The 14,457-nt window shown below is 43.3% G+C and overlaps 1 protein-coding gene and 1 long non-coding RNA gene across 2 annotated transcripts in view; one reads left to right on the top strand and one right to left on the bottom strand.

Moving 5' to 3' along the window:
* The window catches only part of LOC135112729 (uncharacterized), a 161,506-nt gene that overhangs the window by 50,531 nt on the left and 96,518 nt on the right, over positions 1–14,457 (bottom strand). The window lies entirely within an intron of this gene.
* Positions 1–14,457, top strand: part of LOC135112728 (plexin-B-like) — a 112,386-nt gene that overhangs the window by 8,497 nt on the left and 89,432 nt on the right. Inside the window, 1 exon segment of the mRNA XM_064027485.1 lies at positions 4,722–4,850. Within this exon segment, the coding sequence (XP_063883555.1) occupies positions 4,722–4,850 (129 nt within the window).

Genomic DNA, 14,457 nt, shown 5'->3' with positions numbered 1-14,457 from the left:
GTAGCTTTGTTCCTTTGTTTATAATATGTACAGAGACTCGGGGAAAGCTCACGACGCCGGATCTAGGATGAGTCTGCCCTCCACACGACCATTCCGTCACTTCGTCACGTGCCTGGATGCTTAGTCCGTCCCATCTTTCTTTTTCCACGTCCTCCTATTCACTCATTCACATATTTCCCCTCTCACTCACTCACTCACTCACTCACTCATTGAAACACCCCTCCACAGACAGTCCTATCTTCCTTTTTCCTGATTCCCCCTCCCACTCACTCACTCACTCACTCACTCACTCACTCACTCACAGTCAGTCATCGTGTTTGATCCTGGAATGGCCAAGGTGCCCCAACGAGCCGCTGGAATTACGGAATATGCAAATACTGGGGCCTAGAGAGAGAGAGAGAGAGAGAGAGAGAGAGAGAGAGAGAGAGAGAGAGAGAGAGAGAGAGAGAGAGAGAGAGAGAGTTATTACAGAACACTCTATACTCTAGTCTATATCACGGCCTCTGTTGGACTATCTCTCTATATATTCCTTCTAAGGTAATACACTAAGTCTAAGTAGAAATTGTACAGTTACGGTCACATGTCTGGTCACTTTTTTTTTTTTTTTTTTTGCATTCACCTTGAAATAAACTAGAAATGGCATCCGGACTAAGATCCAACAAACGCCGATGTAGTGAAAGAGCCAATGCGCCAATCTGATTACTGTGCGTGACAATCCGTGCCGATCCGTGACTTACTCTGCCCAGTGACGCTCTTGCAAAAAACATTCTCTCTCTTTCCATCTCTCTCCCTCTCACTCTTTTTATCTATTTCTTCATTTAATTTATCTATTTACTCATGTATTTGCTTTTGTTTTTTTCGTCCATATATATATATTCATTGATTTATTTAATTTTAATCATGTATAGGTTTATTTATTTTTATTTATTCACATTTTTTGCATTAGGGAGGAACACGCAAGGCAAAAAAACAAACTAACAAAAGAGAAATACCCGCTAATTGTCTCTCTAATATAAGAAAAGAAAAGGACACTAAAGAAGACCCTGTGGAGGTTTACATGTGCCTTGAATGTCCTTCTCTTATCGTCATTAATGAACAATAATCTCGTGCTTCAATGCTACACGAACCTAGCAATTCTTTTTTTACGCTACCTTTATTCATTCATTCAGTGAGTCAGTCAGTCAATCAATCACGTACCAAGAAATTATTTATCAAAGCGTGCCTCGTTGACTTCAATAACAACAGATTCTTACTTCGCAAACTATGAAATATTGAATTACTTTCGTTGGTAAAAAGACAGACAGACAGAGACACACACACACACACACACACACACACACACACACACACACACACACACACACACACACACACACACACACACACACACACACACAAAGGGATTCATTACCCGATCTCTCCTTTTGCCACCAGTCGCGTCTTTCTATCCCATCCTGCATTTCCACCACATCGTTTTATGAGGATAGGGAAGCCACAACAGTCAAAGGGGTTAATTACTCTTGCGATATCTTTCCCGAGGTGTGAACAGACCCGAATAACATTTTTTTTAAACCTTTAGGAAATCTCATAAGGACTATTTTCAAAGGCCACATGGATGATAAGTCGGGCTCTAATGGATGTCCCTCAACTGATAACGTATATACTTGTTAATCTATCACTGAAATCACGAAAACATCCTTATTAAACGTAGTAAGTTCCTCTAAAACCAAAGAATAGAGGGCGGCATTAAACGAGACAGTCAGGTTCTCATGAGTGTTCGCACCAATAACGCGCAGTATTGCTAAAAACCATCACTGAAATAATATTGGTAAAAAAATATATATACCTTGTGAAAACCTACTTACCGACACACGCTTCATAACTTCCCACAGAGACAATACCGCACCGTGCCCTTCACTGCAAAACTCCAGGTGATAAATCTTCCTCCTCTTGTACCTTTAATTTCACGCGTGTTTCATTGGTATTGATAAGCAACCAGGCGGCGGGGGGCTAAAGGTAACATGTTGATCGACGGAGAGAGAGAGAGAGAGAGAGAGAGAGAGAGAGAGAGAGAGAGAGAGAGAGAGAGAGAGAGAGAGATGTTAGGAAAGGTCTCGTCGCTATATCATTACGAGTTAATAAAAATTCTGAGATCAATGGCTGAGTTTGAGCGAATGGCAAGTGTTGAGCCTTTGTTTAGGTACCATCTCTCTCTCTCTCTCTCTCTCTCTCTCTCTCTCTCTCTCTCTCTCTCTCTCTCTCTCTCTCTCTCTCTCTCTCTCTCTCTGAAGTTATCGATGCGACTAACATATCAGAAGAGCTTCCATAACGTGCCTCCTCCTCTTCCTTCCTCCTCCTCTTCCTCCTCTTCCTCCTCCTCCTCCTCCTCCTAGTCCCTCGCCTCGCCTCCTCTTCCATCCCAGGCTTGAGTCAGCTGTTCTAAAATGTAAACAATCGCAGCTGATTGGGTAAACAGCTTAAAATCCAACACGTTCTTCTTCTTATTATTATCATTATTCTTATTCCTCTTCTTCTTCTTCTTCTTCTTATTATTATTATTATTATTATTATTATTATTATTATTATTATTATTGTTATTGCTTTACTACCACAGATACAGAGGGAATATCTGATAAGGTTACGAATAAAGGAGGAAAGGTGGAAGAGAAAGAGGAAGAGGGGAGGAAGAGAAAAATCAAATCTTTATGACATTTTCCTCTCTCTCCCTCTCCTCCCCTCTTCCTCCTCCCAACCCCACCTCTCCTTTCCCCAAGAGGATGAAGGACGGCAAGGGAGTGAGAAGGGAGGGAGGGGAAAGGGAGGGACAGTGAGGTAATGTCTCTAACTCTTCACTTATTCTTGTTGGGGGTGAGGAAGGGGTGTATAGAATGGTGTAGTGAGAGGTGTGTGTGTGTGTGTGTGTGTGTGTGTGTGTGTGTGTGTGTGTGTGTGTGTGTATAATTTGCGGGTGTTAGAAATGGGCGTAGTGGCTGGTGGGAGTGTGGGCGAGTTGTAGGCTTGAAGTGTGGATGTTTGTCACGCGAGGGGAGCGAGTGAGGGGAGAGAGAGAGAGGACGAGGGAGAGGTTTGGTGCCTGTGGGGTAACGGGTGAGTGAGGGGAGGAGAGGAGGGAGAGAGGATCAGGAGGGATAAGATAGTGAGGTGTGAGAGTAAGAGAGGAAGGGGAAGAGAGGGGACTGAAGGGAAGGGGAAGAGAGGAGGGTGAGGGGAAGGTGTTACCAGCGGCAGGTGTTAGAGATAAGCAAAACAAGGAAATTATATAGGAATTATACGTACACGCACACACACTGCCACCACGCACACACTCTGCCACACACACACACACACACACACACACACACACACACACACACACACACACACACACACACACACACGAACCCTGTGCTTCCCCGAGTGTCAATAACAGAACGACTACGTTGCTTGCTGACTCACCAACACACACACACACACACACACACACACACACACACACACACACACACACACACACACACACACACACACACACAAAGTAGCTTTAACAAAATCGACCTTTTTCTTCCCAACATTTCTTCTCCAATATTTATTTTCTATCCTTTGATCTCACTCCGTTCTTTATTTCCCTTCCTTTTCTTCTTCTTTTCTATTTTTTTTCGAAATGTTTCTCTTTCTCGTTTCAAACATTGAAGGGCTTCGAAAAAAAAAGAAAGAAAGAAACACCAAAGAAAAATAATAATGGCGTGTGATTGGTTGACAGTATCTGACGTCACAGGTAAACACAGTGACACTGAGATGATTGGTCGTGGTGATATGACGTCACGAACTTGTTGTGCTCATTGGTCGTCCATGAATAGTGACGTCACATGAGTAAATACAATATACTTGCGTTCAATATCATGCTTTCTTTATATATTCTTCCTTTCTTCTTTTGTTTGGCTCTTTTTCCTTTCCCTGATTTTTTTTATTTCCTTCTCTTCTTTGTATTTTTTTCCGTTTTCCTTTTTCCTTTTCCTGTTTCCTTTCTCTCTCTATTTGTTTCTTGCTACTTTTTTCTGTTCTCTTTCTTTCTTTCTTTGTTTCATCCCCTTTTTCCTGTTTTCTTCTTTTCCCTCCTGTTTCCCCCACAGTTTTCTTTCCAAATCCTCTAATTTCCCTATTTCATCCCTTCCTTCTTTTCTTTCATCCTCCCCACCTTCTGCCTCATTCCGCCCTGCCTCTCTGTAACCATCCCTTACATCCCTGCCTTCTACTTCATGCCCTTTACATTCTCTAAACTCCCATATTACCTCCCTTTCCAAGCTCGCCCTGCCTATTTTCCTCTTCTATCCCTCCCTTCCTTCCTTCCCTTCCTTCTCCCTCATACCTCCCTATCATATCTTACATCCTCGAAAATCTCATGTTTCCTGCCTTTATATCCCCCAAAAGGCTTACATTCCCTCCCTTTCCAAACTCACCTTGAACATTTCCCCATCACATCCCAAAACTGCCTTACCCATTTCCCTATAACATCCTTCCCTTCATATTTTCCTTCTTTACTATTCAACAGAAACTCGTAATAGATTTCCTTTCCCATTCCCTTTTCATTTCCTCCCTTTCCAAAATCGCCTTACGTATTTCCCTATCACATCCCTCCCTTTCCTCCCTTCGTCATCCCCGCCTTCTGCCTCATTCCACCAAGCCTCCCTGTGATCTGTCCTGACCCGCCTCGTGTCCCACAGATCCTGGTGGCTACAGCAGAGGAGGCCGCCGAGTACGAGGAGGTGGGGGTCGATCGGGGATTCCCTCTCCTGCCTGATATGAGATTCGACAAGCACCGGCGCTTCCTCTACGTGATTTCAAGCAGCAAGGTGAGTCTCCTGTGTTCTTCGTATGTTTGTGTGTTTGTACATGTGTCCTTGTCCCTTGTTACCTGTCCATTACGTGTCTCGGGTCTTGGTAGGTATGTATGTCAATTTAGATATTTTTGTTTATTTTATTTATTTATTTATTTATTTATTTATTTAGCCGTGGTTCGGTTTAACATTACTTAACATGTTAAAAGAAGGAAGGTTACGTTCAAGTCAGTCACTTGTCCTTCATTACCTGCAGTGTGTCACGTATACAGGTGTTACAGGTACAGTTTTTAACAGGGTTTAGAAATAGTAGTAGTAGAAGTAGTAGTATTTTAGCTAATTGTCATAAAGGTGTGTGACAGGTAAGCAGTTTACATATACTGTTTCAACATATAGTTTACCTGTCTCAGCCAATCAACTGTCCTTTTACCTGTAGGGATAGCAATGGTATACAGTTAATAAACCCCAATAATTCCCCTACAGGCTGTTAAAAAGTACAGATTACTAGTGGAGACATTTGGGAATGCACTGCAACACTCGGTAGGCAAGACACTGAACTGGGAATTTGTTGCGTTGCTATACAAATTACAGTACTAGCACCACACATACAGACCCTTAAAGGAACAGCCCTCCCTAAGAAGTGATGTAAATTTCAGTGAATCTCATGTCTGTGAAGCAAATAGTAATAAGTATATGCACTAATAAGATGTTATGTTAAAGACCAAGAGGAACTGTGGATGTGGTAGGCGGAGGTTGTTGTCTGGTTCTGGTATTTGTGTGAAACGTTTAGCAGATCACCACGTCACTTTTATAGCGTTGTGTTGCGTTGGGTGAGTCTTTCCTTTATAACGTTACTCCCATGTGTGATATTTAGCTCTTTTACTTCTTTAGTGTCTGTATTTTCTTTTTCATTCTTTCTTTCTCTGTGTCTTATCTGCCAAGGAATATATAAATTATTGCCTTAACTTCTTCAACACTTCTGGCGTCGAAAAAGAAATGATCCACTTATATTTTCCTCGCTTCCTTCATTCAGTTGTAATTTTGTGGGGCAACTGTACAATTATAGAGCCTAGTTAATCTCTCACATGTATAGGCAGTATCTTATTAACTCTCTCAGTGCAATATGGCGCAATGTATAAAACCTTTCAGATCATCTACAAAAAAGAAAAGGGGACAAAAAGAGTAGGTTATCCAATGCTTAGTCAGAGGTGGCTGGAGAACAAGTAAACAATGCCTCAAAGTATCTGTGATTAAGGAAGCATATCAAACGGCACTGAAAGAATTAACATATAGAGGTTATTGACATTATCCTTTAACTTACAGGCAAAAAAGGGTCATCTTCTTTACCCTCTGCGTCACAGGAATACAGGTTACACACATGGAGGTTATCTGAGTTATTCCCCAAAGTTGAGTTCCCGTGTCGCTGCTCCGGTGTTTGTGTCCTTTGGGTCTGCCGGATTTACTGAGGATTGGGACAGAGCGCAGAGCAATCGAGGCTAAATCCTTCTTGTAGGGGAGTGAGTGAGCGTGAGTTATGTGGACGTGTCGTGGTGGTGGTGCAGGAGGAGGTGGAGGAGGAGGAGGAGGAGGAGGAGGAGGAGGAGGAGGAGGAGAAACACAAAGGAACACACAGGAAGAACTGACAGAAGCAAATTTATTGGGTCTTATGTGGCTGTTTGTGGGAACTGAACAATTTAGCATACAGTGAGAGAAACGGGATAGCATTGAGGAGGAGGAGGAGGAGGTACACAAATGAACACAAAGAAAAAACAAAACAGTAGTAAACCACACAATGCCTTTATTCAAAAACGCTTTACTCTGTCATCACAACTATTTTCAAAGGCCACAGAGGTGATTAGCCGGGTCATCAAGTGTTTCCCTCGTTAATACTACAGAAACCTTGTTAATCTGTCACTAAAGCCGTAAAAACCCCTTCAAAACACTGTGTAATTTCAACTAGAGCCTTTTGAATGTAGTGGAGGTGCGGTGCAGAAGTGAACCATAATATGATCCATAGTGGGAGAAATCGGATAGCATAGGAGGAGGAAGAGGAAGAGGAGGAGGAGGAGGAGGAGGAGGAGGAGGAGGAAGAGGGAGGAGGTAGGGATGCTGTGTACCCTGTAATGATCCCTGTAACCTTCCCATAGCCAAGGCACAGCTGGCCTCTCGCGGGTAATGACTAGAGTTAATTAAAGATAAAAGGAAGTCTCTCTCATTGATGTACGTACGCTGTGATATGAAACACGGGGCGATAATTAATGGCACGAATCGTAGTTATTGGCGTGTGTTCTCTCTAATCTTCGTTCGTTCATTATTCTGCCACTTTTCTTGTGCTTTGAGACGTTGGTTTGCTAAGTAGGTACACAGGTTTGGTTTTTTTGTGAATTACGAGCAAATTAAGGTCAGTTAAAGAAGACTGATATTAAAAAGGAGGTTGAAATTGGCCCTCAGCAAGATATTAAGAGAAATGACATCAAAATTCAAGATTAATTTAATTGTTAAGGTGGTGTTTCTCTCTCTCTCTCTCTCTCTCTCTCTCTCTCTCTCTCTCTCTCTCTCTCTCTCTCTCTCTTGATCAATCAAGCTTATATCTGTTGATCTATCTGTCTATCCATTACCTATACATCCATTCATCCATTTATCTGTGTATCTATCCATCCATCCCTCCATCTATTCATCTATTTATCTTTGTATCTATCCACCCAGCCATCTTTGTACCTATCCATCCATCCACCTATCCACTAATCAACACATCATAAAAAGAAAACGTCCATTCGTACTCAGATAAAAGAGAGAGAGAAAAAAAAGTGGGAAAAAAGACTTCAGTTTCCATCTACAGTACAATCTTAACACTTTTTTTCCCTTCCGTCCCTAGAGAGAATCGTCCCGACAGAGTACGTACTGGAGAGACCGTTTTCCTTTTTTCCCCCTACGCTTCTTTTTCCCACTTTTCTCTTCACATTTTTGAAAGGAAAGAAGCACCTCAGTGTTTACGTTTCCATGGCAACGCTTCGGAATATTTGACTCGCGGTTGCTGTGACGGGTGACGCAAGAGGGGAGATGTGAAGGGGGGTGAGGGATGGGGTGAGGGGTGAGGAGTCTGTGAATGGTGGAAGAGTTGATATGAAGGGTAAAATGGGTGAAGGAAGTGAGGGTTGATATGAAGGGTGAGGGGTGATGGGAGGGTAAGGGTGTGTATAAGGGGTGTTTAAAGTGCTGGTGAGGGGTATGAAGGGTAAATGGGGTGATACGAGGGGTATGTGGGAATGGGGAATATGAGGGGAGAAGTGATGGGTAGGAGGAGAAAGGGGAGATATGAGGGGATGGGGGAAAGATCAAGGAATCAACTGTGATATGAGGGGAACGAACGATTAAATGAGTGGAATGAGATGCAATATGAGGGAATGAGAGTCACATGAGGGGAAAAAGACCGGTGACATAAGAGGAATGGTAGAAGATGAGAAGGGAACATGAGAAATTCTTATTCTCTCCATTTATTTCCCCTCGCATCATAAAGTCAAGCATATATTTTTTAAAGGAATATTTTCATTTTCTTTAATTATTTCATATTCTCAAGGCATCTTTTTTTCCTATTTTTTTCGACTTTTTCATTTGTTCCTCTTCGTTTTTTCCCCCTTTTATTTTGTTTTGTTTCTTTTTTTTTGCGACTGAAAGAATTTGTGTTTCCTTGTCGACTCATCTTTTTGTGTTTTTTTTTTTTCACATTCTTTCTCGCCTCTTTCTAAAACATTTTTTTCACCGGTTTTACCTCTCTCTCTCTCTCTCTCTCTCTCTCTCTCTCTCTCTCTCTCTCTCTCTCTCTCTCTCTCTCTCTCTCTCTCCGTTTTTTTTCCAATTTCTCTTCCAACTCCGGTTATTTCATCTTTAATTTTTTTGTTTCATTGATTTCTTATACGCAATACTCGCCCTGTCTTTCTTTTTCCCTCTTTCTTTTCTTTTTTCCTATTCTTTGTCAGCTTTTTTATTATCGTATTTTCCCTGTCCGTCCCTGCTTGGCTTTGAAACCTCTCTCTCTCTCTCTCTCTCTCTCTCTCTCTCTCTCTCTCTCTCTCTCTCTCTCTCTCTCTCTCTCTCTCTCTCTCTCCATGAAACATAAATGCCTCCAACCGCTCTGGTTCAATATCCCTCCCTTTATTCCTCCTCTTCCCTTTCTCTCTCTCTCTCTCTCTCTCTCTCTCTCTCTCTCTCTCTCTCTCTCTCTCTCTCTCTCTCTCTCTCTCTCTCTCTCTCTCTCTCTCTCCCTCCTTTCTTCCTTCTTCCTCTCTTCCTCTCCTACTGTCGCATTCCCTCACTTTCTTATCTTCTTTCCTCCCCACCTCTCCTTCCATAACCCTTTCTGAATATCTCATCCCTTTCTCTGTCTCTTTCCTTCTTCTTTCCCTTTTCTCCCCTCCTCCTCCTCCTCCTCCTCCTCCTCCTCCTCCTCGACCCTTTCTCCGTATGTGTTTTTATCCTCCCCTTTCCCTATCCTTGTCTTCTCCCTTCCCTTCACTCTCCTTCCTTCTCTCCTTTTCCTTACATTCCCATCCTCCTCCTTTCTTTTCTCTCACTTTCTCCCTCCTTCTCCTTCTTTCAAACACTTAACCCCCTCTCCTTTCTTCCTTCCCCTCACTTTCCGACTTCCTCTTTCGTTCTTCCTCTCACTTTCTCTCCTTCCTCCTTCCTTCTCTCCTTTCCTCTTTCCTTTCCTCATCTTCCTTCCCTCTCCTCACTCTCTTCATTCCTTCTTTCATTTCCCCTCACTTTCCCTACATTCCTTCTCCTTCCTTTTCCTTAACACACTCTCTCCTCCTTCCTTGTTTCCTTTCCCTCTCTCTCTCTTCCTCCCGATTCCATCCCAGACCTTTCCCCTCACTTCCATAGCAAGATATAGATATGTACGAGTATATAGTTATTTTTTTCCTTTTTCCCCCTACAGTGAAGGAAATTTGGGAATACATTTTTTCCAGCCATGTCTTTTTTTTTCCTTTTTATTCCTTTCGCCTCCGGCCTCAAGTTTTTTTTTTTTCTTTTTAATCTTTCTTTTTTCTTGTGCCATCTACTGTGTCTGTTTCATATTTTGTTTAGTTGTTCTCTCTCTCTCTCTCTCTCTCTCTCTCTCTCTCTCTCTCTCTCTCTCTCTCTCTCTCTCTCTCTCTCTCTCTCTCTCTCTCTCTCTCTCTCTCTCTGTGTCTGTGTGTGTCTGTGTGTGTGTGTGTGTGTGTGACGGAAGAGAAGACGAAGGAAAAGGAGAAGGAAGGAGAGATGGGAAGAAAGAGGATAGAAAGTAAGGAGGAAAGGAGACGCAAATATCATAAGTAAGAAGGAAGAGAGAGAGGAAGAAGGGAACTGACATAGAAATGGAAGGAACGAGGAAGGAAAACGAGGAAGGAAAAGAGAGAGAGAGAGAGAGAGAGAGAGAGAGAGAGAGAGAGAGAGAGAGAGAGAGAGAGAGAGAGAGAGAGAGAACGACAGTAGTAAAAACGAATGGATGAGAGTAAAAGAAGAAGAGAAAAACAGAGGAGGTGAAAGTGAGGAAAGGAAGAGAGGGAAAGAGAGGAACAGAATAAAAAGAATGAAGAAATGAAGGAAGGAAAAGAGGAATAAAGGAAAGGAGCGAAGGAAGGAAGAGAGGAAAAGGGAGCAAGAGAATACAGAAGAGGAATGAAGGAAGGAAGAAAGGAAATGAGAGGGAGGGAGATAAATGCCAATGTTGGACGGTAATCTAATCTATTGTATCATTTACATATTAAAAGTTTGGCTTTAAATTCCACCAAGATTTCACGCATCCTTTTCTTGCCTCACTCTTGTCCCTCCCTCCATCTTATGCCTCCTCCTCCTCCTCCTCCTCCTCCTCCTCCTCCTCCTCCTCCTCCTCCTCCTCCTCCTCTCCCCACTTCTTCTTTCTCCTTCTCCATCTTTTTTTCTTTTTTCTTCGCTTCTTGTTGCTCTTTCCATCTCGTATCTTCCTCCTCCTCTTCGTCCCGACTTTCTTCCCTCCCTCCTTGTCCCTCCTTCCATTACATACTTTCCTCCTCCTCCTCCTCCTCCTCCTCCTCCTCCTCCTCCTCCTCCTCCTCCTTTGCTACCTCATTCCAGTCTCTCTCACGCACCAACACCTCCACATGCTCCTTCCCTCCACCCCTCCATCTCTCTCCCTCCTCTACCTCTCCATCCCTCCAGCTCGCCATTCCTCCCCTCCAGCTCTCCATTCCTCCTACCTCCACTTATCCACTGCCCAACAACTCCACCTCCCCTCCATCCCTTCACCCCCATTCCTCTATACATACACTTCCTTACCTCCACCCCTCCACCTCTCCACATGCAGCGCCTCGTCCCCTGCCGCGCAAATGAATCGAAAAGCGATACATCGGGATTTAGAAGAGTAGTGAGCATGTTGACTCTGCCAATACAAGGGAGGCGAGGCGGCGCAGGGCAGGGAAGGGGAGGATAAGAAAGGAGAGGGGAAAGGAGGGAAAGGAGAGGAGAGGGGAAAGTGAGGAAAGGGTAGGAAGGCAAGGGACAGGATGGAACTGGAGTGAAGGAGAGGGGAAATAAAGGAATGAAGGAAGAATATGACAGTAGAACTTAAATGAAGGAGAGGGAAATGAAGGGAAGATGGCGATGAAAGAAGGAAATGGAGTGAAAAGAAAGAAAAGAAAGGCGTTAACGGAAGAAGAAAACAAAAAAAGAGGGAGAGAAGGGGATAGAAAATAGGAAAGGATTGACGGAAAGTGAATGAAAGCAGAAAAAGAGGAAAAACTTTTAAAGAAATGAAAGTGAGGAAAGGAAGAAGAGGAGAAGGAAAATGTAGGAAAAGATGTAAAGGAAGAAATAGAAGAAAAGTTAGGAAGAGGAGACAGATGAAATACTAAATAGAAGATGACATGTAGAGGAGGAGGAGTAGGAGGAGAAGGAGGAGGAGGAGGAGGAGGAGGAGGAGGAGGAGGAGGAGGAGGAAGATAAAGGGAGATGACACGGGAAAAAATAAATGGGGAAAAGTTAAGAGAGGAAAAAAAGAGTTCCACATTAATTTCCTTCTTCTTTAACCCTAGCTTTCAAATTTTAGGAAAGTCGAAAAGGGAAAAAAGATATCGTCCATTCTCTCTCTCTCTCTCTCTCTCTCTCTCTCTCTCTCTCTCTCTCTCTCTCTCTCTCTCTCTCTCTCTCTCTCTCTCTCTCTCTCTCGATTCATCGGCCTCTTCCCCTCATCTCTATCTCCAACTTTTCCTTTCTTCCTCCCTTTTCCCTTCTCTTCAATAGTTGAATGGGGAGGAGGAGGAAGAGAAGGAGAAAGAGAAAGAGAAAGAGAAAGAGGAGGAGGAGGAGGAGGAGGAGGAGGAGGAGGAGGAGGAGGAGGAAAATAACAAAAACAATCTTGAAGAAACAAAAATATATATACATAGGATAGGAAAAAAGGGAGAAAGAAGGGAGAAGGAAAGGAAGAAGAAAAGGGAGAGACGGGAAGAAAAGGAAAGGGGAGAAGAGAGAGGGGAGAGAATGTGAGTGATATGTTTTTATTGGGTATTTGTCTTTCCCTTTCACCTTCCTCCTCCTCCTCCTCCTCCTCCTCCTCCTCTTCTTCCTCCTCCTCCTCAACACATCCTTCATCTGTCACATCCTCCTCTTCTTCCCCTTCATCTTTTCTTGTTTCTATTTTCTCCTTCCTCGTCTTGCTCTCAGATTACCTAATGGCTCAAAGAGAGAGAGAGAGAGAGAGAGAGAGAGAGAGAGAGAGAGAGAGAGAGAGAGAGAGAGAGAGAGAGAGAGAGAGCAAGGTGTCTGATCCTCTTTCGGAAACGACTTTATTCTGACTCAAGGGAAGAGGAGGCGGAGGAGGAGGAGGAGGAGGAGGAGGAGGAGGAGGAGGAGGAGGAGGAGGAGAAGGTTGCCTATTTACTTTATGGGACAGGCGGGTGGAACAGGAGTCAGGATTTAGGAGTGGAAGGGGAGGTAGGATGAGGAGGAAAGAGGGGGGAAGAAAAAGGGAAGATAAAGGAGGAGGAAAAGGGGAGAAAGACAATTTTTAGCCATTTTTCCTCTCCTTCCATACACTTTCCCCTCATTAATTCCCTCCCTTCTGTAATCATCTCTCTCTCTCTCTCTCTCTCTCTCTCTCTCTCTCTCTCTCTCTCTCTCTCTCTCTCTCTCTCTCTCTCTCTCTCTCTCTCTCTCTCTCTCTCTCTTTAATTACACCTCCGTTACCTTCACACCTGTCACCTCACCTGTCTTCAATCGCCGTGACCCCTCTTGACCTGCTGAGAGAGAGAGAGAGAGAGAGAGAGAGAGAGAGAGAGAGAGAGAGAGAGAGAGAGAGAGAGAGAGAGAGAGAGGTGATAAGCCCATAAGGTAGGGAGGAAACATAATATAAATACAATAGATAAGGAAATATAATGCCAATGTAATGAATATAATGGAATCAGATACATAGTTATTGACTCCGATAATGAGGGAGAGAGAGAGAGAGAGAGAGAGAGAGAGAGAGAGAGAGAGAGAGAGAGAGAGAGAGAGAGAGAGAGAGAGAGGGAAGGATTAGATGTAGGAGGGAGAGGAGGAGGAGGAGGGAGAGGGTGAGCCTACAGATAAGGAAAATGAAGGAGGGAGGGAAGGAAGCGAAAGAGGGAGAGAAGGGAAGGAAGGTGATAGGAAGGGAGGGAGGGAAGGTGTTATGGGAATGGACAATAACACTAAAGACACTTAATTAAAAGAGGGAAAGAGATAGGAGGAGGAGGAGGAGGAGGAGGAGGAGGAGGAGGAGGAGGAGGAGGAGGAGGAGGAGGAGGAGTATAATATATGGGCGCCAAAAGGTTCGTGAGTATGAGACAAGCGTTCTTTATCAATCCTCTCTCTCTCTCTCTCTCTCTCTCTCTCTCTCTCTCTCTCTCTCTCTCTCTCTCTCTCTCTCTCTCTCTCTCTCTCTCTCTCTCCAGTCGTGTTACTTTTCCTCGACTTTCTAAACTGGATCATTCTTGTTTATGTTTCAATCTGAAGTTAGTTTTGTGTTTCGTGAAATGCAAGTTGTGTTTAGGTAGTGTGTGTATGCCTGTAGATGTGTGTGTGTGTGTGTGTGTGTGTGTGTGTGTGTGTGTGTGTGTGTGTGTGTGTGTGTGTGTGTATGCCTGTAGATGTGTGTGTGTGTGTGTGTGTGTAGAATGTAAGTGACTGAAATAATATCTTGTGACGGGCGACAACGTGGTCATAACAACAAAACAACAACAACAACAGCAACAACAACAACGAAAACAAAAACAAAATAAAAAAAAATAACTATCGTCTTCTCTTAACTAAAATAAAATAAGGAACAAAGCAACAAAAAATATGAATGTGTGTTTATGTGTGTATGTATGTATGTATGCAGGTAAGTAGGTAGGTGTGTACGTATGTGTGTAAGTATGTAGCGTAACTAACTAAGCACTTAAGAGTTTTAGCATAACACGCAAGAACTGAGGCAAACTTCTTCTCTGAGGCAAATGAGGAACATAACCACATCCCGCGAGACTCACCGCCCGCCTCGCTAACCCAATAGAGCAAGTCATCTAACTCAAACTAGGCTGACGATCTTACAACAAATGACATTAAAAAAAAAATAAATAAAGAAAAAAATGTAAAAAAAAAAAAAAAG

This window comes from Scylla paramamosain, chromosome 24 (assembly GCF_035594125.1).
Source record: "Scylla paramamosain isolate STU-SP2022 chromosome 24, ASM3559412v1, whole genome shotgun sequence".
Taxonomy (NCBI): Eukaryota; Metazoa; Arthropoda; class Malacostraca; order Decapoda; family Portunidae; genus Scylla; species Scylla paramamosain.
This window is presented reverse-complemented; position numbering and strand designations above follow the sequence as displayed.